General features: G+C 36.7%; 1 protein-coding gene across 1 annotated transcript in view; it reads left to right on the top strand.

Annotated features, from left to right (window-relative positions):
* LOC127877136 (cytoplasmic dynein 2 heavy chain 1-like) overlaps positions 1-25,748 on the top strand; it is a 127,184-nt gene that overhangs the window by 47,784 nt on the left and 53,652 nt on the right. The window contains 9 exon segments of the mRNA XM_052422781.1: positions 1,540-1,669; positions 8,567-8,722; positions 9,827-9,925; positions 17,288-17,448; positions 18,230-18,476; positions 19,270-19,421; positions 20,589-20,733; positions 24,206-24,476; positions 24,791-24,940. Coding sequence (XP_052278741.1) covers positions 1,540-1,669; positions 8,567-8,722; positions 9,827-9,925; positions 17,288-17,448; positions 18,230-18,476; positions 19,270-19,421; positions 20,589-20,733; positions 24,206-24,476; positions 24,791-24,940 — 1,511 coding nt within the window.

Here is a 25,748-nt window from a genome sequence, read left to right as displayed (position 1 = left end):
TCGCCGCTTCATCTGTCAGTGCGTGTGTCGGTGTGTCCGTCCGTCCTTGCACAACGGGCTATTTCTCAGCAATTAATGACCGGAATTTAATTAAACTTTATGGGAAGCTCCACTAGCAAGAGGAGATGTGCATATTATCAGCCGGTTCTGGTCGGATGATTTTTCACAGAGTTATGACCCTTTGAAATTTTCCATTAACTGTACATATAGTGCAATTCTTGTCTCCCCAACTACTAGACGTTTCCTTTTATCTGAACATTTAGTGCAATATTGTGACAAAAAAAACTTTGGGGAGCATCACCCATCTCCGACGATGTCTTGTTTAAACTTAGAATCTCTAAAACATGGTTATAACAACTTGCTAAAAACTTAATTGAACATCGGTGGTTGTATTTCTACGTTAAACATTGTTGAAGTTATCCCCTTTTTATGCCCCCGGATCAAAGGTCGGGGGTATATTGTTTTTGGCTTGTCTGTCTGTCATTGTGTCATTGTGTGTATTCCAAAACTTTAACCTTAGTTAAAGTTTGATAACTTTTTAAATATTGAGGATAGCAACTTGATATATGGCATGCATGTGTATCTCATGGAGCTGCACAGTTTGAGTGGTGAAAAGTCAAGGTCAAGGTCATCCTTCAAGGTCAAAGGTCAAATATCATTGTATTTTTCTTTCCTAAAACTTAAACCTTCGTTAAAAGTTTTGTCATAACTTTTTGAACATTGAAGATAGCAACTTGATATTTGGCATGCATGTGTATCTCACGGAGCTGCACATTTTGAGTGGTGAAAGGTCAAGGTCATCCTTCAAGGTCAAAGGTCAAATTTATGGCTTCAAAGCGGCGCAATAGGGGGCATTGTGTTTCTGACAAACACATCTCTTGTTCATCTTAGAATCTCTATTACATGGTTATACATTTTGCTGCTTATTAAGGCCTGTGGTGTCTGGAGTGGGGTGGGGTGTTTTTATCACTACAGTGACTAGGGCCCAGTTCACAAACATACTTAAGTCAATATTCTGACACAACGCTTTTTCTCAATGTTTGAGATGAGTTTGATTATCAGGCTCAATTTGGTGTTCACAGATTTTTTTTAAGTTTTGAGTCTAACTCAACCCTGTGTTTCAGGAGGAATTTGTTCATATTTTTATAGCTGAGATTTGAGATTCTTTGTGATCTGACAGACATTCTCAATACTCAGCTGAGTGAAAACTAAAATCTCATATTCTGAGTTGAGCTAAAAATGAGTCGCGAGCAGAGAAAACAGGGCGTAATGCATGTGCGTAAAGTGTCATCCCAGATTAGCCTGTGCAGTCTGCACAGGCTAATCAGGGACGACACTTTATGCTTTTATGACATTTTTCGTTAAAATGAAGACTTCTTAGCAAAAATCCAATTTAGGCGAAAAGTGTCGTCCCTGATTAGCCTGTGCATACTGCACAGGCTAATCTGGGACAACACTTTACGCACATTCATTATGCCCAGTTTTCTCAGAAGACGACTCGTACTGTGCCAAGCTATAATTGTGGTAACCATATTGCAGTGATGAGGACACGGACGTGAAGGCTCTCATCCACTCGTGGATTCTCACCCAGCCTCAAGCTGAACAGCAGGTGCTTGGAGGCTACATCGAGGACTACTTCTACAAGGCCCTCGACTGGGTCCTCAAACAGGTGAGCCACCTGGTTAAGCAGATAAACGAAATATCTCACAAATTTGTGTCTTGTTCTTAGAAAACTGGCCTTAATGCATGTGCATAAAGTGTCGTCCCAGATTAGCCTGTGCAGTTCGCACAGGCTAATCAGGAATTACTTTCCGCCTTCCGTCTGGATTTTTGTGTAAAAGAGACTTCCTTTAAACCAAAAATACCATAGAAGCAGAAAGTGTCGTCCTCACAGGCTAATCTGGGACGACACTTTACGCACATGCATTTTGCCGAATTTTCACAGAACAAGACACATTTAGCCTCAACTGAAAATATTGACCAACAAGATTGCTTGTAATAGATTCCATTGATTGATTTTTTAGATTTGACCTGTGTCATGTGAAAATGGGTCTTATGTCATATGCGGCTAGCATAGCTCCAGACCAGCTGGCGCTTATGATCTTCCCTGTCCGCTAATCAGACTATGAAACCTTGCTCATTCTGGTGTGGAGGTATTCTTGAGGCATATGACATAGTATCCCCAGAATGTTTATATGAGCCACGTTCTGAGAAAACTGGGCTTGCTGCTTGTGCGTAAAGTGTCATCCCAGATTAGCCTGTGCAGTCCACACAGGCTAATCAGGGACGACACTTTCCACTTTTATGACATTTTTCATTTAAATGAAGTCTCTTCTTAGCAAAAATCCAATTTAGGCGGAAAGTGTCATCCCTGATTAGCCTGTGCGAACTGCACAGGCTAATCTGGGACGACACTTCACGCACATGCATTATGCCCAGTTTTCTCAGAACAAGACACATATTTATTCGGCAAGGGTTTCCATATAGGTAATTGCTTCAAAATGCAAACCATTAAAATTCAGTGTTGGAAAAGAAAAACTGATATTATTGGTCAGTGTTTTAGTTTGAGAATAAATTTATGGTTTGATTGTAGTCATGTGTTAAAGGGATATGGGTATTGAATAACAGGTTTGACCAAAAATGAGTCGCGTTCTGAGAAAACTGTGCATAATCCATGTGCGTAAAGTGTCGTCCCAGATTTGCCTGTGCAGTCCGCACAGGCTAATCAGGGACGACACTTTCCGCTTTAATGGTATTTTTCGTTTAAAGGAAATCCCTTTTTACCAAAAATCTAGTTTAAGCGGAAAGTGTCGTCCCTGATTAGCCTGTGCAGACTGCACAGGCTAATCTGGGACGACACTTTACGCACAAGCATTAAGCCCAGTTTTCTCAGAACAAGACTCAAATGGTCATCTGAGTGGGTTATGGATAGTGAGTAGAATCCTTTGGTGAAGATGGTCATGATAATGGTTTATGGGTAGTGAATACAAAACTGATGTAAGTGGACTTGTTAGTGAGTTTGGGTTATTTGTGGAACATGAATAAATGGCTCAAAGGAAAGCAGTTTAAACCTTAAAACAAATATTACACTGTTTTCATATTGCTTTGGACTGAGCAAGGAATATAAAGTGGACTTTCTTTAAGAATTTCACTTTATGTGTAATTTAAAGCAGGAAAGGGAATTTTATTTACATATAAAAAATCTTGCCCTTATTGGTGACACATAATTGTGTGCAGATCAAATTTCATATTGAAACCATCACTACATATGTAATATAGAGTACAATCATAAAGTTAGAAGTGCTAGAATATATATTTGTCTACTTTTTATTCTATTTAAATATGTATGAATTGTTTGTATTAATTTAATAATGCACAGTTTCAAATAATATTTTCATGCTTCAATTTGTTTTATGGGCAATTTACTTTGTACATGTTTGAAAGCTTTTCAATTCCCAATACTTGTATTCCAATTACTAGTGTAATTTTGATGATAAAAAATATTAAAAGTTTTTCAAGGTGCATATTCTAATGAATATTTCATCTGATATGTAAATTTTGATGTGAATAGATGAGTACAAAGGTAATGCTTTGATAGCATGAAAGCAATGGTACTTACTGCTTCCTAGAATTATATATATGCATGTATATACATACATACATTGGATTGAAGTCTATAGTCACGCTTTAGTTAGCTTTTCATACAACTTTGCTGTCCATAGTTTAAATCATAGTACAGAAAATTCCCATGATGTTAATGTTTGAAATAGCTTACAAAATTAATGGGTTTTTTTTATGCCGCCGAAGGAGGGCATATAGTGATCAGACTGTCCGTCCGTCTGTCCGTCCATTCATCTGTCCGTCTTTCCGTCACACTTTGCGTTTAGGTTTTGAAATGCTCAAAACTTCTATGTCCCTTGAGATATAACCTTCATATTTGGTATGCATGTGTATATGGACAAGGCCTTTCCATACGCACAAAAAATTTACCCCTGTGACCTTGACCTTGAACGTAGGGTCCGTGTTTAGGTTTCAAAATCTGCGTTTAGGTTTCGAAAAATGCTCATAACTTCTATGTCCCTTAAGATATAACCTTCATATTTGGTATGCATGTGTATATGGACAAGGCCTTTCCATACACACACATTTTTACCCTTGTGACCTTGACCTTGAACTTAGGGTCCGCGTTAAGGTTTCGAAATCCTTGTTTAGGTTTCGAAAAATGCTCATAACTTCTATGTCCCTTGAGATATAACCTTCATATTTGGTATGCATGTGTATATGAACAAGACCTTTCCATACGCACAACATTTTTTACCCCTGTGGCCTTGACCTTGAACTTAGGGTCCGCATTTAGGTTTCGAAATCTGCGTTTAGGTTTTGAAAAATGCTCATAACTTCTATCAAAGCGTTTATAGGGGGCATATGTCATCCTATGGTGACAGCTCTTGTTTATTATAAAAAAAGTTTAATTGTAAATACCTAAAATTTGAAATCTTCAAGTGTAATTTAAAAAAGTCACTGCCGATATATTTAATGCTGTTTGTATTACAATGATTACAAACTAGGTCCAATATGGTGTTCTGTAGTTCTTAATTGAAAAAGAGTGTGACTGATATATGTTTGGCCACATAAATCAATAGCAAAATGTGGGACTAATATATACATATATGCCTGATCAATCCATAGAAAACAAAGCATGTAAGACTGAGTGTGTGGATTGATTGACATTTGAAATTTTACGAGTCGATTTATATATGTTTTATCTAAACGCTAATGTTTTGGTGCTTTCTTACTAAATTTAGCTGCGTCATGCAAAAATGGATCATATGTCATATTCTGCCGGCATAGCTGCTAAGCCTGCGAATGAACAATCTGGGCAGGAGCTACGCTGTCTGCTATAAAGTCATGCAAAGTTTCTTGGTCTCATAAGCAGAAAGGGTAGCTTCAGACCAGGCTGCGCAGATGGTCTGGAATAACACTGGTTGAATATGTCATAAGATTCATTTTAGAATGGCACGGATCATGACAGACCTTAAATGTATCAATATTAATTGAAAAACAGCTCCTTACTTAGGCATCTTATTGTTACCTGGGTGAAACTTGTTATTGTTATTGAGCTTTAAAGGGGCCTTTTCACAGATTTTGGCATATATTGAAGTTTGTCATTAAATGTTTTATATTGATAAATGTAAACATTGGATCTTAAAAGCTCCAGTAAAAAATCAAGAATAAAATTTAAAAAAGTAAAAAAAGTAGCTGGTACCAGGGCTCGAACTAGTGACCTCCGGAGTCCTGGAGTTAGTCTGAAGTAAAAACGCATTAGCCCTCTCGGCTATTCCGCTGGGTATACACAGTTTAAGTATTTTATACCTTATATAAGCAATCTTCCTAGTTTCGTAAATTTAAACGACAACAACAGAACTCTCCAAATTATTCAATCGTTTTACGTTGCAACGCTTTATAATTTTAAGGTTTTCAAATCGTCCAAAGATACATATAATGGCTATACTGGACTATGGTAAATGTTCAGTAATACTGTTTCCTCACAAATATCTTAACTAAAATGAAAATTTGCGAATCTGAAACAATTTTTTTCAATTTTGTCACTTTACCAAACCGTGAAAAGATCCCTTTAATTAGCCTATTATCCGAACACTTCACTCAAGCTTTGTTGTAATTAAAGTAACAAATGTATTAAATAATTAATTTTTTTACTTGTAGAGATTTATGTTATCAGAAAAGACATTCACTTGAAACTGGTTTTTTCATTATTTTACAATATTAATAAATGTGCATTATTTAAGCCATGCAGTTGTCATGGCTAATATACAGCATAATACACCAATAACATAATTATAATGAAATTCATTTTATTATATGCTCAGAATGCGGTAAGCAGTTAATTGTTCAGTATATTGTTCAATGTTGGACAGTTAATATTCTATGCACTCTCTTGCATATTTTGCATGACACTTCCACCACTTGTTATTATTGTTATTATTCGCAAAGTAAAATAAAAATCACTCATTGCATAGACCTTTAACAAAGGATTTTTCTTTTTACATCTTCGAACCATACTTAAACAATGTTATTGGTGGTTTTCTGTTCCAAATATGTTCAAATGCCTTCAGTGTAGGACATATTAACATTTATCAGACTGTCAGTCCATCGGTCTTTCCTTCAGTCCATCTGGTATTTGAGCGTTTGCGTGACAAAACCGTCATTAATTACTTAAATACGATTTGTTTATTTATATATTTTAGATAATTTGTTTGCATATTGAATGGTGTATATATCCCATTATTCTTCTTAGTTTTACATTGCTATGAACACATCATGAATGCACATTGTTCTCAAAAACATGAGGTTGAAGTTGGATTTTCTTTACATCCCAACTGAACTTTGTCATGCGAGAAATAGAGGATATTTGTTCATGTCAGTGTAAGATCGTTTGTTATTTAACATCTGGTCATAGAAACTATTATTTTTCTATGATCACAAGTGAAATAACAAACGATCTTAGACTGACATGAACACATTTTCTGTTTCTGTTATGCCCCTTTTTCAAGAAAATAATTAACAGCTGTTTCCCTCTCGCTGAAAAGTTACCCTTTCTCCCGTGGCGTGCCTAAATACATTTCAAAACACAGAATGACGTCATAAGTGAGACAAAATGACGTCATTATACCAGCGAAATTCTCCAGTAAAACTCTTTTACAAGGTAAATAAACGGTGAAAAGGCATACAATAAAAAAAAAATTTGTTGGATTCTGTGGAATGTCAATTTTAATTCACTCGTGACCATAGAAAAAAAAAAAATATATTTATGATAATCTAAAAATAAAAAAAGTAGTTCTGATTTGATTTTATTTTCACCGGTGAAAATAACAATTTGTTTATTTTCCCTGCTGTTATTTCACTGCAGAAATGTCATATTTTATCATTAGGTATAAAATAATGTTTTTTATTCTATATGTAGTTAGGGTAGCCTCAGATCAGCCAGCGCATTGGCCCAGTCTGATTAGGAGATACACTGTGCACTTTACTTTTTGGTCTTATTAGCAGACAGTTAAGCTCAAGACCAGACTGCGCATTATGCTGCTCAACTGATGTATTCTGGAATTGCTCCTTTATAAATGACATGATAAATTGGTACAAAAAGTAGTAAATATATCTAAATTAAAATATATATATCGCTTTCTATGTGGCTTATGCAAATATGCTTATTTATCAAATTTAAATTAGCAAAGTTCACCAGTAAGTTATCACATCTTTACCAAATATTATATTGCACAATTTTAATGATTTTTTTATATTTTAATGTGGATAAAAACTAACATTACACAATGTTTTTATGTCCCCAAGTCTATACTGGGGGACATATTGTTTTTGCCCTGCCTGTTTGTTGGTTTGTTTGCGTCAAACTTTAACATTGGCCATTATTATAACTTTTGCAATATTGAAGATAGCAACTTGATATTTGGCATGCATATGTATCTCATGGAGCTGCACATTTTGAGTGGTGAAAGGTCAAGGTAATCCTTCAAGGTCAAAGGTAAAATATATGGGGGTTGGACATAGTGTTTCACAAACACATCTTGTTTTTAATTTACTCATGCACTGCTGTAATGGTTTTATATTGTAACTGTCCCATTCCAGTTTATACCTAACACCATTAAAAACAGGATTGTGATTGCCTAAAAAAGTTTATGTTTGCCAACAAGTTCCATAACATTGAATTTTGTTTTGTTAACTTGTGTGTGTGTGTGTGTGTGTTTTGTTTAAAAAATATTCTTATACATGGGTTTTTTGGGCATTGTAAGATTTAATTGCGTACACAGTTGTAATTATGTACTCGCACTGACTGCAGTGAGACAAAACAAATATTTAACTAATGGTTTCCATTTTTCACATAAAATTATAAATGTTAATAACCATAGTCTGGGAACCAGAATGTATTCTGTTACAAATGAAGTTGGATAAAGTGTTCAAATTCATTAATTCCTATAAAATGTATGTATTCACTGATTGTATTTTGATATGGCCAGTTGGACCTGATGGCTGTGAATGCTGGACTCATTTATTTATTTGTTCTTATCAAAATCATTAATATATCTAATAAATATCTTTGAAAATAATGCTGAAACTATTTCTTTAAGAAAAGAAAAGAAGAACAATTTTTGAAGACATTCTGAATTTTATTAACCCATTTATGCCTAGTGGACTCTCCCATCCTTCTAGATTGGATCAATTCATTTCCAAAATTAGGGATGTCAAGTATATTTATTTCTATATTTTGAATATTTCTTACAGAAATTCCTTTAAGCAAACAGTGCAGACCCTGATGAGATCATGCTATGTCTCATCTGGGTCTACGCTGTTTTCTTAGGCCCTTTTTCTAGACACTAGGCATAAATGGGTTAAAATGAAATGTATAAAGGAAAAAGCAACCTACATAATTACCATACCTGTTTGTCCAAGTTCCCAGAAATAAACAATTTATTTGCTTAAAAATACATAATTCAAAGTGCATCATCACAACATAAAAATTTCTCAATTTCAGAACGATTTTGTAGTTGAGACTAGCCTAGTGGGTGTGGTCCTGAACGGCCTGTCTCACCTGAGTCACGTGCGCAACAAGTCTCACTTTGCCATGTGCCTAATACGGGGCCTAGGCGGGAACCTCAATGAGGGAGCAAGGGAGAACTTCGCAAAGGAGGTAGGGAGAAAGAAGACTGTTCCGGAATTGGAGACCTTGTTGACTTTAAGTCTCATGTGTATTATTACTTTTGATATATCCATAAATAGATCTCATGTCATAAACAATTTTCGAATAGAGAAGGCAGATATGTAACAAATGTATCAGCTATCCATTAGTATCTCGTGGTTTGAGCCTAGCTCTGGAAAAATGGGGCTAAATACATGAACGTAAAGTGTTTCCCTATATATGCCTGTGCAAACTGCACTGGCTAATCTGGGACGACACTTTACGCTCATGCATAAAGCCCCCTTGCGCCAGAGGATGGCTCATTTGTTCAAGTTTACATGCAGGGCTATAGATATCTTTTGGGGTATATTGGGTAATTCACCCCCTGTTTTTGACAACAATAGGGTTTTTGTAAATTCAATAGAGTTTGAGCAAAATATTTCACCCCCTACTTTTGAGCTTAATTGGGTTTTTCAACCCCGTTTTTTTAAACTCAATTGGGTAATTTAGGGAATGATACATATATATATATATATATATATATATATAATAAAAATCTACTTAGCCTTAGGTTACTATATCATTTATACAAATGGAATTCAAAAAGGTACCTGTACATAACAACAAACAATTTCTGAATTTCTGATCAAAGTTCATTCTATTTTTTGCGTTGAATAAGATTGAGTTCGTGAAAATCGCTGCACAATTGATGAAGTTATGGCTGTTCAAAGCGATGCACCCCGTTTAGGGTCATTTTGAGTCACCTTGAAAATGAAAGTATAAATCGGACGGGTCTACGAATAATTACAATAATACCCGAAAGATTGATAACCGCTGGAAAGACTGCCTTCTTTTCTTCATAGGACGGCTTATAAACTATCCGGTACATTTTTGTACAGAAAATAACCAGTCTAAAAATACGCCAGGTGTTTGTAAGAATTGCCTTTCGTGACGCAAGGTTTTTTACGGGAATTACGTTATTAAATTTGCGTTTGTGTACGCTTTATTTTGATTTTAATTACGTTTTTGGTTATTTTAATTGCGTAATAACGCAAATACGCTTGTTATCTATAGCCCTGTTACATGTGTACTATTTCATGTGTATCGTGTTGCCAGGTGTTCCACATGACCACGGAGATGCCGCCAGATTCCCGCCGACCTCTTGACACGTACTATGATGCTGACATGGGCCGCCTTGCTACATACAGCCTTGATGTGAGCATTCTTCTTAAACTATTGATATTTTACCTTTTTTAATCGCATGCCCCTAACTGGGATTGGGTTATAGGAATGTTCTTTACTCACGACTGAATTGTCAGTAAAACAATTATTGTTCACTAAATACCCTTTTGCTGCACCATGAAAGAACAAACCCATCACTTTTGAATACGGCTAGTATTGGCAGCTACTGTTCAATTTAACAAAAAGGGAACATTTGTTTACTTATCACATGTGTTCAATTGAATAAGCATCATCTTTCTTTGTTATCATCGACTAAATACCATCACTTTTCCTAAAAAGATTTTCAATGTTTATGCCCCTGGATCGAAAGATCGGGGTATATTGTTTTTGGCCTGTCTGTCAGTCATTCATTCATTCATTCATTGTGTGTGTCCCAAAACTTTAACCTCCGTTAAAATTTGGTCAAAAATTTTTTAATATTGAAGATAGCAACTTGATATTTAGCATGCATGTGTATCTCATGAAGCTGCACATTTTGAGTGGTGAAAGGTCAAGGTCATCCATTAAGGTCAAAAGTCAAAAAATACAATCCTAGGGAAGTAATAAGCTTTTAAAGGGAGATAATTTGTAAAACTGTCAAATGATGTATTGAAATTTTATTTCAAAGCGGCGCAATAGGGGGCATTGTGTTTCTTACAAACACATCTCTTGTTTCTTTTTAGTAAATTAATTCATAGGAAAAGCTTCTTTGCTGGGCTCCTTTTTGTGACAGTTTAGTTCTTTCTTTTTTTTACTATGTTTTGTATGTTCTGTTGAAAACGTAATAGTTTTATATTGTATGTTCAATTATTGAAGTTTCTCTGAGCGCTATTCTGGTCAGTCACCATCTAATGTTGTGTTCCTAAACAATTTACTTTAAAAACCACCTCTGAAAGTGCTTGGAGGAACCTACCAAACTGATTTTAAATTTTCATTGGGTAGACCTCGCACCAAAAACTTAAGATTATTTGATAGTGAAAAAAATTCCAAAGCAGCTCTTTTCCTTATATGACTTTAAAGAATACTTTTTTAAAATGTGGTGGTCATTTTCCAAAATTATTTTCATTTGTTTAAAAACATAGCTGGCAGGGGGGAAGGGTTGTTTTTCTTATATGACCATATTTTTTTTTAGCTCATCTGAGCACAACGTGCTCATGGTGAGCTTTTGTGATCGCCTTTTGTCCGTCGTTCTTTGTGCGTTGTGCGGCGTCAACATTTGCCTTGTTAACTCTCTAGAGGGCACATTTTTTGTCCAATCTTCATGAACTTTTGTCAGAAGATTGGTCTCAATGATATCTTGGATGAGTTCGAAAAATGGAAACGTTTGCTTGAAAAACATGGCTGTCAAGGGGCCGGGCATTTTTCCTTAAATGGCAATATATGGCTATAGTAAAATCTTGTTAATACTCTAGAGGCCACATTTATTGTCTGATCTTCATGAAACTTGGTTAGAAGATTCATCCTAATAATATCTTGGATGAGTTCGAAAATGATGCTGGTTGGTTGAAAAACATGGCCGCCAAGGGGCGGGGCATTTTTCCTTATATGGCTATAGTGAAACCTTGTTAACACTCTAGAGGCCACATTTATTTTCCGATCTTCATGAAACTTGGTCAGGAGATTTGCCCCAATGATATCTTGGATGAGTTCAAAAATGGTAACCTTTGCTTGAAAAACATGGCTGCCAAGGGGCGGGGCATTTTTCCTTATATGGCTATAGTAAAATCTTGTTAACACTCTAGAGGCCACATGTATTGTCCAATCTTCATGAAACTTGGTCAGAAGATTCATCCCAATAATATCTTGGACGAGTTCGAAAATGATGCCTGTTGGTAGAAAAAAATGGCCGCCAAGGGGCGGGGCATTTTTCCTTATATGGCCATAGTAAAACCTTGTTAACACTCTAGAGGCCACATTTATTGTCCAATCTTTATGAAATTTGGTCAGAAAATTTGTCTTATGGATATTTTGGATGAGTTTGAAAATGGTTATGTTTGATTGAAAAACAGGGCTGCCAAGGGGCGGGGCATTTTTCCTTATATGGCTATATAATGGCTATAGTAAAATCTTGTTAACACTCTAGAGGCCACATTTATAGTCCAATCTTCATGAAACTTGGTCAGAAGATTCATCCCAATAATATCTTGGACGAGTTAAAAAACGATGCCGGTTGGTTGAAAAACATTGCCACCACAGCGGCGGGGCATTTTTCCTTATATGGCTATAGTAAACCTTGTTAACACTCTAGAGGTCACATTTATTTTCCGATCATCATGAAACTTGGTCAGAAGATTTGTCCCAATCAAATCTTGGATGAGTTCGAAAATGGTTTTGGTTGCTTTAAAAACATGGCCACCAGGGGGCGGGGCATTTTTCCTTATATGGCTATATATGGCTATAGTAAAACCTTGTTAACACTCTAGAGGCCACATTTATTGTCCAGTCTTCATGCAATTTGGTCAGAAGATTGGTCTCAATGATATCTTGGATTAGTTTGAAAATAATTATGTTTGCTAGAAAAACATGGCTTCCAAGGGGCGGGGCAATTTTCCTTATATGGCTATAGTAAAATCTTGTTAACACTCTAGAGGCCACATTTACTGTCCGATCTTCATGAAACTTGGTCAGAAGATTCATCCTGATAATATCTTGGATGAGTTCGAAAATGATGCCGGTTGGTTGAAAAACATGGTTGCTAGGGGTGGGGCATTTTTCCTTTTATGGCTATAGTAAAACCTTGTTAACACTCTAGAAGCCACATTTATTTTCCGATCTTCATGAAACTTGGTCAGAAGATTTGTCCGAATAATATCTTGTTATCTCAGGTGAGCGACTTTTGGCCTTTCATGCCCTCTTGTTTAAAATCTGGCCAGCAATCTATGTTCAGATTTTTGAATTTCACTCAAATGATCCTTCGAGAAATGTGATATTTAACCCCCTGCATGCTGGGAAATTTGTCGTCTGCTAAAATGTTGTCTGCTGAATTTCTAAAATTAGCATTTTCTTCGATTTTTTTTCAATGAAAACTATCAGAAAAGCAAATAGTTTAGATCCTGATGAGACGCCATGTTCTGTGGCGTCTCATCTGGATCCAAACTGTTTGCAAAGGCCTTTCGGTACCAGCACTGAAAGAGTTAAATAACCAGTTGACTTAGTTGACTTTCCTGATTTTGTTAGTTGTCATTATGTGTTGTCTGCATTTCACTTTTAACATAATAATGTGAACTAGCTATAACATTTTAACATGCCATTATTGTTCTGCCAACTCAGGTGAGCGACCAGGGCCATCTTGACCCTCTTCTTATTGTTGTATTTATTAAGCTTATTGCAGTAGTTTGAACTCTTGCTCCTTTTACAGATTACAGCCTTTCATAATGGGGTATGTCAGAACACGCATGGGTTATAGTTACTGCTGCATATGTTATTCATAGTACAAGTTAAGTTATCTAGCCTGCCAGGCATTGTCATCTTTTTTATTTTAACTATGAATCCTGACTGCTAGGTTTATTTTAACCAATTGGAAGGAATTGGCGCAGATTTGCATTACAACTATTATCAAAGTTGCTAAATGACAATGCATGGCAATGACATTTTATCACATGGTGTATACATGGGCCTAGTTCTGGGAAAACAGGGCTTAATGCATGTGTGTAAAGTTTTGTCCTAGATTATCCTGATCAGTCTGCACAGGCAAATCAGGGACAACACTTCCCACCTAGACTTGATTTTTTTTTAGAAGAGACTTCCTATAAACAGAAAAATTATAAAAGCGGAAAGTAGTGTCACTTATTATTTTGTGCGTACTGCACCGGCTTATCTGGGACAATATTTTACGCAAATGCATTAAGCCGAGTTTTCCCAGAAAGCAGCTCAAATTATAAAGCCCTGCAATCAAGAAAAAAAACATTTTACATTTTAATATTAATTTGGAAATAGGAATATACTGGATCAGATTTTCTGGTTTTTATTGTGTTTTGTACAATGCTAAAACTTGTATTCCATAATATATTACTGCACTAACTGTAAATTCTAAATCTGAATCAATTGTTTTATGACTACTTTAATACAATATACTTTAAGTATCAAGATATTCATTTGATCAAATTAAATTAAATGCAAGTAAGTATTTGTTTTGGTGGAGTTACTGGTTTGGGGCACGTATATATGATACAGAATTCACAGATTTGTCTGAAATGATTTTAAAACAAACAAAGCATGGTTGCAATTAATAAATTGAGATTTGAAACGATGTTATTGCATACAATTTTTTCACAATACGTAAAGCAGTTTTAAGTTTAATTTTTAATCATCTAGTTGCCTATAGATTATATGATCCTCGTAAAATCAAATTTGTGTATTTAATTATGTGTAGGGTTATTTCATATTTTTATGCCCCTGGTAGGGTGGCATATAGCAGTTGAACTGTCCGTCAGTATGTCAGTCTGTCCGTCCGTCCGAAAACTTTAATGGTCATAACTTTTTTAATATTCAACATAGCAACTTGATATATGGCATGCATGTGCATCTCATGGAGCTGCACATTTTGAGTGGTGAAAGATGAAGGTTAAGGTCATCCTTCAAGGTCAAATGTCAAATTTATGGCGTCTGTCTGTCCATTTGAAAACTTTAACAATATTTAAGGTAGCAACTTGATATTTGCCATGCATGTGTATTTCATGGAGCTGAACATTTTGAGTGGTAAAAAGTGAAGGTCAAGATCATCCTTCAGGGTCAAATGTCAAATATATGAAGCTGTCCGTCCGAAAACTTTAACATTTGCGATAACTTTTTCAATATTGAAGATAGCAACTTGATATTTGGCATGCATGTGTATCTCATGGAGCTGAACATTTTGAGTGTTGAAAGGTGAAGATCAAGGTCATCCTTTCAGGTCAAGGTCAAAGGTCAAATTTTGCAATATTGAAGATTGCAAATCAATATTTGGCATTCATGCATATCTCATGGAGCATGCACATTTTGAAAGGTGAAATGTCAAGGTTAAGGTCATCCTTCAAAGTCAAAGGTCAAATGTATGGCTTTAAAGTGGCGCAGTAGGGGGCATTGTGTTTCATGAACACAGCTCTTGTTCTTGTTGACATGATCTTTGTTAGTTCTTTTGTATACACTGCACCTGCAGCACAAATGAGTAGCGTTCTGAGAATACTGGACGTATTTCATGTGTGTAAAGTGTCATCCCAGATAAGCCTGCGCAGTCCGCACAGGCTAATCAGGGATGACACTTTCCGCTTTATTGGTATTTTTAGTTTCAAGGAAGTCCCTTCTTACCGAAAATCAAGTTTAGTCGGAGTGTCATCCCTGATTAGCCTGTGCAGACTGCACAGGCTAATCTGGGATGACACTTTACGCACATGCATTAAGCCCAGTTTTCTCAGAACAAGGCCTAAATGATGGTTTCTATGCCAGTTAATTAAAAAGTTGTGTAGTTATTGATATAACTTTAGTCCATGCTACAATATATAGCTTTTCATATTAACATTTAATATATGAAGTATAGTTGAGCCTTTGTTAAAACATTGTAGTGCTAGTTTAGTAAGAAATTGTAACTATTTTAGAAAGGATTAAAGCCCCATGTTAGCTGAGATTTTTTTTTATAACCCACATGTTTATTTTTAATTTAAAAGTTGCTTCTGTGTTGTTTAGTTTACAATTATAATATAACAACTCTGTAACCATTTTTGGTGTTTTACACAGTTGTGTTCAAGTTGCCTTAAATCCCGCACATGGGTACATTATATGAGGTGTTTTACACAATTGTGTTTGATTGACATCAAAACTTTTTTTGCACATGGGTACATTATATTTGGGGTGTTTTACACAATTGTGTTAAATTAGCTTCAATCGCCCATTGGTACTTTATATGTGGTGTTTTACACAATTGTGTGTAAGTTGACTTCAAAACTTTTCTTGACATTGCTACATGTTTGTATGTTAGTTATGAGTATTCCATTGCTGCTACTTGAGCTAAGAAAACTTCTCATTTGTAGGGAAAACCAAGCTCTTTAAAAGGGCATATTGGCCAGGTATAGAATAAATCAGTGTGTCCATGTAGTTAACTTGTAACTTTAACACATATCTGTCTTTAGTGTTGAGAGTTTTTGAAACTTTTTAAATATTGTTGATGATGTATTTTTATTGAAAGTGTTTGGTCCTTATGTAAGACATATCTAAATCAACACAGTGTGGCATTTTATGAATGTGTTATGTGTATATGAGTCTTGTTCTGGGCTTAATGCATTTGCGTAAAGTGTCATCCCAGATCAGCCTGTGCAGTCTGCATTTTTCGTTTAAATGAAGTCTCTTCTTAGCAAAAATCCAATTTAGGCGGAAAGTGTCGTCCCTGATTAGCCTGTGCTGACTGCACAGGCTAGCAGACTGCACAGGCTAATCTGGGTAAACACTTTACGCACATGCATTTTGCCCAGTTTCATGAGAACAAGACACATATTGTAACAGACTGATATGTATTTGTAATAATGAATTTCCTTGTTTTGAATCTTCAATAAAAGAATATTTTTAATACAAGCTTTTAACAGGGTTTTGAAGTTAAATAATGGTAACAGGAAAATTGTTAGGACAATTATTTGTTAGTACAAATCAAATCTGTGGCTTCATTTCCAGTGAAATAAACTATATCAGCTGTGCTGTGATTATGATCAAAAATATGCAACTCATAATAATTAAATGTTCAATACATATGCTATTCATTACAGTCAAATGTATGAACTTTCAGAATGGCAATTTTGTTTTATTTTTAAATATAGCCAAATAAAGTGAATTATGATCAAATGTATGCAATTTAAGTACAGTCAGATGTATGCAATTTTAGTAATGTTGATACATACAAATTCAGTGTGATCAAATTTATGCAAATTAAACATGGTCAAAAGCAAACAATTGTCAATTGTATGCAATTTCAGTATAGTCAAAGGGATAACATTTCAGTTTAGTTAAATGTATACAATTTCAGAATGGTCAAATGTTTGCAATGTCTGCAATTTTGGTATGATCAGATACGTGCATTAAAAGTACAATAAAATGTATGCAATTTTAGTAGGGGGTATGCATACGAGCCTTGTTGTTGGAAAACTGTGCTTAATGCATGTGAGTTAAGTGTCCTCCCAGATTAGCCTGTGCATTCTGCACAGGTTAATCAGGGATGACACTTTCCGTTTAAACTGGATTTTTTTGTTTAGAAGTGACCTCTTTTAAAAGAAAAATTCAATAAAAGAGCAGGCTAATTGAGGACAACACTTTACGCACATGCATAAAGCCCAGTTTTTCTACAAGGAGGCTCAAATGTTCGCATTTTAGTATTGTGTATACATACAATTCCAGAACTCAGTGGACCTCACCCCAGAACATTTCAACAATAGCACCACTCTGCCAGTGATCCGGACCACGGACATTCAGCGGGCCATGGACTTCTTCTCCCCCTGGCTGGCCCCTGACAACAAGCAGCCCTTCATTCTTGTGGGGCCTGAGGGGTGCGGAAAGGGGTAAGTGTTGTGTTGCTGTCCCCTGACAACAAACAGCCGGCCTGAGGGGTATGGAATTGATAACAAACATCCCTTCATTGTGGTGGAGTCTGAGGAGTTCAAAAATAAACATATTTGTTATATGCTAAATTAAATTGACTCCCAACTTTTTTATGATTGTCACCCTCTGGAATTGTAGGAACCCTGTCATAAAGTAAACCAACCTGCTTCACACAAGTCAGGCATGGCATTAAGTGTAAACCTACTTAGGTGCATATTGGAAACACTTTAGTCTGTTTCCTGGGTAGAATTAGTATATGGTGTCTCCAGATCTGAAAGATGCGGCCAGAGTTAGTATTAAACCCAAAACCTACATCATTTAGTTTTAACCCATTAATATAGACATGGGATTTCCACACCACTTACGCTGCTTTTAGAAGCTTCCCCCACCAAGGTCATGGTGGTGAAACAGTAATATTGCTTATTTTGGACAGCTCTTGCATGAAAATAGGTCCTGTGCCACATTTGCACAGTCTGTTCAGGAGCTAACCTTGCTGCTATGAAGTTTCGCAAATTGTCTTGGTCTCATTGGTAGACAGTTCAGCTCCTGACCCGACTGCACAATGGCGCAGGCTGGTATGGAGCTGCGCTTGATGTATATTGGACCTATTTTTGCATCATGTGTCTTGTAATTTCTCTCCCCCTATCTTTCTATCACAGTGCGCAGGCTGGTCTGGAGTTTTGCTGGCAATAAGACCCATTTTCGCATGTCGGGGCTCATACTTCTTTATTACTTCCCCAGGATGATGCTGAAGCACTGTTTTGAGCAGCTGCGGTCCACCCAGGTGGCGGTGGTCCACTGTAGCGCGCAGACCAACCCCACACATGTGCTGCAGAAGCTGAGCCAGACCTGCATGGTGCTCAACACGAACACTGGAAGGGTCTACAGGCCCAAGGACTGCGAACGCCTGGTGCTCTACTTGAAGGACATAAATCTGCCAAAACCGGATAAGTGGGGAACTTGTCAGCTCATTGCTTTTTTGCAGCAGGTATAATTGATGTCTTTCTGTGTTATATTTTAAGAGCTTTGTAATTATTATTTTTATATTGTTATTGGCTAACGGCTATTTGTTGACTTAGATTTCTTTACCGTTTGTTTATTTAAATGTAAGTAAAGTTTGAAACCTTTTTTAGGAAACTTTGAACTTAGGAGTTAGAAATTGTTTAAATATTATAAGCGTACAAGAAAATATAGTTGTTCTAGCTTTAAAGATTTTGCATAGAGAGTCCCTGTTTTGTGCAAAATGTATCATTTAACTCTTTCAGTGCTGGAACCGAATTTTGAAGGCCTTTGCAAACAGTTTGGATCCAGATGAGACGCCACAGAACGTGGTGTCTCATCAGGAGCCAAACTGTTTGCTATCTAGTATTCTTTGAAAAGAAATGAAGAAAATGCTAATTTAAGAAATTCAGCAGACCACATTTAAGCAGACGACAAATTTCCCAGCATGCAAAGGGTTAAAGGCATTCACTAACATTTTGTGATCAAAACAACACTGATCTCCAACTTAGACTGTCCTCTCACACAGTCATCCCAGATTAGCCTGTGCAGTCTGCACAGGCTAATCTGGGACGACACTTTCCGCTTTTATGACATTTTTTGTTTAAATAAAGTCTCTTCTTAGCAAAAAATCCAATTTAGGCGGAAAGTGTCGTCCCTGATGACACTTTACGCACATGCATTAAGCCCAGTTTTCTCAAAACAAGACACAACGTTCCACTTAAAATTTCTAAATTTTAGAGGAATTTAAAGTATTTCTTAACCCACATCTCTTCTTTAAGGTGGTGACCTACAATGGTTTCTATGACAACAACCTGGAGTGGGTGGGCCTGGAGGGTGTACAGATTGTGGCCAGCATGAACGCAGGCTCGTCACTCGGCCGACATAAACTGACCCCACGCTTCACCTCCGTAGTGAGGATCTGTTCAATTGGGTGAGTGGATGATCAGTGGCAAAAATTGGCAAACTTTTGAGCGTCGCTCTGGGAAAAGGAGGTTTGATTCATTTGAGTCACGTTCTGAGAAAACTGGGCATAATGCATGTGCGTAAAGTGTCGTCCCAGATTAGCCTGTCAGTCCCCACAGGCTAATAAGGGACGACACTTTTTACTTTCATGTCATTTTTTGTTTAAATGAAGTCTCTTCTTAGCAAAAATCCAATTTAGGCGAAAAGTGTCGTCCCTGATTAGCCTGTGTGGACTGCATAGGCTAATCAGGGACAATACTTTACGCACATGCATTATGCCCAGTTTTCTCAGAACGCGACTCATTTGCGTAAAGTGTTGTCCCAGATTTCTTGTGCAGTCTGTACAGACTAATCAGGAACAACACTTTCTGCTTAAACTGGTTTTTTGCTAAGAAGATACTTGATATAAAAAAAAATTCCTTAAAAGCGAAAAAAGTTGTCCTTGATTAGCCTGTGTGTACTGCACAGGCTTATCTGGGACGACACTTTACGCACATGCATTATGCCCAGTTTTTTCAGAACAAAACTCATTTTTTCCTGTTCTACTCATTTCACAGTGGCAGACTCTGGTTATCAGTCAATGTGAGGTAGGCTGTCAGACACCTTGGCTGCTGAGCAACTCTTTAGCTTTGCAATGTCTGTGATTAATAAATGAGTCACTTTTTTGGTAAATAGGGCTTAATTCATATGCCTAAATTGTCGTCCCGGATTAGCCTATGCAGGGTCGATATGATATTTTTTAACCCTTTACCACTTAGATACGTATTTTGACGCATTTGTAGTCCCTTAGAAAGGTACATTTAATAAAATATCTTTCTTACTAAATTCAAGTTTCAAAGGCTTAATTTTCAACCCATAGGTACTGATTTGCAGCAAACAGCATAAAACCTTAACAGACTTTGAGTTACTTGCAGGCTGTTCTGGTTTTATGCTGTTTGCACGTAGTCATTTTGCATTTGCTTCTGTGTGGGAAAGGATGAAAGGAAGCCAAAATCCAGCGCACAGTCATTAAGCCCTGTTTTTCCAGAGCGAGGCTCAATTCATGTGAGTAAATAAAAAAAAAACACACACAAAAAACAACATCAAAATACGCATTCAACACTAGTTTTCTCAGCCCCAGCCCCCATGTTACCAGGTACCCGGACAGAGACCAGTTGCAGTCCATCTACAGCTCCTACCTGAAGCCCATCCTACAGCGCCAGCTATCACGCCACGCTGTCTGGGGCAATGCTTCCAAGATCCACGCCCTTGCTGGCTCCATGGTCCAGCTGTATGACGATGTAAGGGATCTTTAGTTAATTAGCAAAGCTCTGTGAAAAAGAGGGCTCATACCAATTGAGTCGTGTTCTAAGAAAACTGGGCATAATGCATGTGCGTAAAGTGTCGTCCCAGATTTGCCTGTGCAACCCGCACAGGCTAATCAGGGACGACACTTTCGGCTTTTATGGTATTTTTTGTCAAACTGAAGTCTCTTCTTAGAAAAAATCCAATTTAGGCGGACAGTGTTGTCACTGATTAGCCTTTGCGGACTGCACAGGCAAATCTGGGACGACACTTTACGCAAATGCATTAAGCCCAGCTTTCTCAGAACGCAACTCAATTGTTGAAAACATGTATTTTTGCATTTTGCTGTAGGATTTTTAAAGAAATTGTGAATTAAATATCCAAAAAAAGGATTTGCTTAAAGGACTTTGGTCAAAATTGTTTTTATGTAGGAGACTTTAAAAAAAAGTTATTGAGATATTGATTTAAAGGTACCATGATTTCACACTGGTTCTTAATAATGTATAATATTTGTAATCCGAAGCTTATACTGTTTATGTTTTAAAAAAGATAGAAAAAAGGAAATAAAAAATCCTCTAGTTTTTTTTAGCTCATCTATTTATTTTTTTTAAAGTATGAGCTATTGTCATCACCTTGGCGTCGGCGTCTGCGTCGGCGTCCGGTTAAGTTTTGCGTTTAGGTCCACTTTTCTCAGAAAGTATAAATGCTATTGCATTCAAACTTGGTACACTTACTTACTATCATGAGGGGACTGGGCAGGCAAAGTTAGATAACTCTGGCGTGCATTTTGACTGAATTATGTGCCCTTTTTATACTTAGAAAATTGAAAATTTTGGTTAAGTTTTGCGTTTAGGTCCACTTTTTTCAGAAAGTATCAATGCTATTGCATTCAAACTTGGAACACTTACTAACTATCATGAGGGGACTGGGCAGGCAAAGTTAGATAACTCTGGCGTGCATTTTCACAGAATTATGTGCCCTTTTTATACTTAAAAAATTGAAAATTTTGGTTAAGTTTTGTGTTTAGGTCCATTTTATTCCTTAAGTATCAAAGCTATTGCTTTCATACTTGAAACACTTACTAACTATCATAAGGGGACTGTGCAGGCAAAGTAATGTAACTCTGACTGGCATTTTGACAGAATTATGTGCCCTTTTTATTCTTAGAAATTTGAAAATTTGGTTATGTTTTGTGTTTAGGTCCACTTTATTCCTACAGTATCAAAGCTATTGCTTTCATACTTGCAACACTTATTAACTATCGTAAGGGGACTGTGCAGGCAAAGTTATGTATCTCTGACTGGCATTTGGACGGAATTATGGGCCCTTTATACTTATAAAATTGAAAGTTTGGTTAAGTTTTGTGTTTTGGTCCACTTTACCCCTAAAGTATCATAGATATTGCTTTCATACTTGGAACACTCGCAAACTATCATAAGGGTACAGTAAAAGGACAAGTTGCATAACTCTGGATGTCATTTTTACAGAATTATGGCCCTTTTTTGACGTAGTAACTTTGAATATATGGTTAAATTTTGTGTTTCGATCCACTTTACTTCCTAAGTATCAAGGCTATTGCTTCAAACTTCAAATACTTTCATGCTATCATGAGGTTACTGTACCTGGCAAGTTTAATTTTATCTTGACCTTTGAATGACCTTGACTCAAGGTCAAATTATTAAATTTTGCTAAAATTGCCATAACTTTTTTATTTATGATTAGATTTGATTGATACTATACCCCCCCACCCCACCCCCTCCCCAATTTTTTTTTTAAAACGGTTAAAAAACATAACTATTTATTTTGATTATTTTATGTTTGAAATACCGTCCAACCATCGCACCCAAGAATCCCCCCCTTCCCCCACCCGAATCCCCCCCCCCCCTAATTTTTTTTTTTTTTTTTTAAGATCATCTCACAAATTACCACCACACCCTCACACTATACCCCCCCCCCACCTCACCCCCCCCCCCCAATTTTTTTTTGAAACAGTTAAAAAACACAAATATTTATTTTTATTATTTTATGTTTGAAATACCGTCCAACCATTGCACCCAAGAATCCCCCCCCCCACCCCCCCACCCCCCGATTTTTTTTTCGCATTTTTGGAAGATAATGTAATAAATGTCCACACCCCCACACAATGCACCCCTCTTCACTCCACCCCTCCCTCCTTTGTGATTGAAAATGAGAGTCCCTTCACCTTTAAAAAGAAAAAAGATGAGCGGTCTGCACCCGCAAGGCGGTGCTCGTTTGTTTATTTAAAGTACAGTTAGCTTTTTAGCTCACCTGTCACAAAGTGACATGGTGAGCTTATGTGACCGTGTGATGTCCGCCGTCTGTTGTGTGTGTGTGCGTGCGTCCGTCAACAATTTGTTTGTGTAGACAGTAGAGGTCACAGTTTTCATCCAATCTTTATGAAATTTGGTTTGAATGTTTATCTTGATGACATCTGGGTTCGGATTTTATTTGGGTCATCTGGGGTCAAAAACTAGCTCACTAGATCAAAAACTAGGTCACAAAATAGGTAAAAATAATAGAAAACCTTGTGTAGACAATAGAGGTCGCAGTTTTCATCCAATCTTTACGAAATTTGGTCAGAATGTTAATCTTGATAAAATCTGGTTTGGGATTGTATTTGGGTCATCTGGGGTCAAAAACTAGGTCACTAGGTTAAATAATTGAAAAATCATCAACAATTTGTTTGTGTAGACAGTAGAGGTCACAGTTTTCATCCAATGTTTATGAAATTTGGTTTGAATGTTTATCTTGATGAAATCTGGGCTGGGATTGTATTTGGGTCATCTGGGGTCAAAAACTAGGTCACTAGGTCAAAAACTAGGTCAAATAATAGAAAAAACTTGTTTAGACAAAAGGGGTTGCAGTTTTCATCCAATCTTTATGAAATTTGGTCAGAATGTTTATCTTGATGAAATCTGAGTTGGGATTGTATTTGGGTCATCTTGGGTCAAAAACTAGGTCACTAGGTCAAATAATAGAAAAACCTTGTGTAGACAATAGAGGTCACAGTTTATATCCAATCTTCATGAAATTTGGTCAGAATGTTTGTCTTGATGAAATCTGGGTTGGGATTGTATTTGGGTCACCTGGGGTCAAAAACTAGGTCAATAGGTCAAATAATAGAAAAACCTTGTGTAGACAATAGAGGTCACAGTTTTCATCCAATCTTTATGAAATTTGGTCAGAATGTTTATCTTGAATAAAACTGAGTTGGGATTGTATTTGGTTAGTCAGGTGAGCGATTCAGGGCCATCATGGCCCTCATTTTTTGTATTTTGAAAGTCATTAAAAAAATTGTGTAAATTTTATAATACAGACTGGACAGATTCAAAATGACAATTTTTGCAGTTTTCCTATTTGATCAACTAATGTTACTTGACTTGATGTCTTTTAAGTATAATTATACTTTACACATAAATCCTTATATGATATATATTCATATTTCAGCTAAGGGCAAAGTTCACAGTTGATGACTACAGCCACTACCTGTTCACCCCTCGTGACCTCACAAACTGGGTCCTCAGTTTCCTTAGATACGACCTTGCAGGTGGGGCCAAAGACAATTCTGCTGACACGGTATTTGAGATATTTGCCTACGAAGCTCGTCGTTTGTTCCGTGACCGAATTGTGGGACAGGACGGCAAGAACAAGTTTGATAACATGCTGCAGAGCGTGATCCAAAGTGACTGGTCAGCAAATATCTTCGACAACTTAGATAGTAAGCTAATTCCAGAAATAAGAATTATAAAAATGAATATAAAAATACTAAGATAGTTTAAGAAAAACTGTATTTGTCACATTTTGTTTTGCAATGTCTGATCAATGATTGTTGCGTAAAAAATATTTATGTCCAATTTTAAAAACTGAATGTACAAACTGTGGTAAATAAGACAGAGTTTTGTTGATGTCCACATCTGAAATGCTTAATAAATAAAATACAATGAAAAACTATATGTCTATTAAGCAAATGACTTACAGAAAAGATACACAAATAAGACAGTCCCTATTCAAAATGTGCTTCATAAAATTCAGAGGAGTTCTTTGTGACCTGGGGTGCCCGCCACGACTCCACAGCACCCTCGTCGGCTGCAGGTGCCCCCCTGCCCCCCAGCGGTAAACCCCTCGGGAAACTGAGCGACGAAGACCTGAAGACCATCATTGAGAAAGGGATACGTCTTTATGGTATGTAGGATTTTGAAGAGATTGCCTTTCATAGACGCGTTTATGAAACTGTTGATGTTACTAGACAAGTTTAAACTGATGTTAGGAATACGATATGTGTCGTGTTCTGAGAAAACTGGGCATAATTCATGTGCGTAAAGTGTCATCCCATATTAGCCTGTGCAGTCCCCACAGGCTAATCAAGGACGACACTTTCCGCTTAAACTAGATTTTCGGTAAAAGGGGAATTCCTTTAAACAAAAAATACCATTAAAGCAGAAAGTGTCATCCCTGGGATGACACTTTACGCACATGCATTAAGCCCAGTTTTCTCAGAACGCGTCTCATATGGTCACAAAGAGTAATGCACATCAACAGATCACACATTTGCTGCAGTTTACCAGTAAATGAACATTTATCACTATGCCTTGTTGATTTTACTGGATTCTTTTTTTATGCCCCTGAAGGAGGGAATATAGTGATCCCACAGTCCGTCCGTCTGTCTTTCTGTCAGTCTGTCTGTCACACTTTACGTTTAGGTTTCGAAAAATGCTCATAACTTCTATGTCGCTTCAGATGTAACCTTCATATTTGGTATGCATGTGTATATGGACAAGGCCTTTCCATATGCACACAAATTTTGACCCCTGTGACCTTGACCTTGAACTTAGGGCCCGCGTTTAGGTTTAGGTTTAGAAAATAGCTCATAATTTCTATCAAAGCGTTTTTCAGGGGCATATGTCATCCTATGGAGACAGCTCTTGTTTATGAATAAAAGAGAATATTCTGGAATTTGCACTATGAACTTTTATTTACCAATAAAAAAACA

Source organism: Dreissena polymorpha, chromosome 4 (genome assembly GCF_020536995.1).
Source record: "Dreissena polymorpha isolate Duluth1 chromosome 4, UMN_Dpol_1.0, whole genome shotgun sequence".
Lineage (NCBI taxonomy): Eukaryota > Metazoa > Mollusca > Bivalvia > Myida > Dreissenidae > Dreissena > Dreissena polymorpha.
The sequence above is the reverse complement of the archived record's forward strand: the minus strand, read 5'-3'. Positions and strand labels throughout refer to the sequence as shown.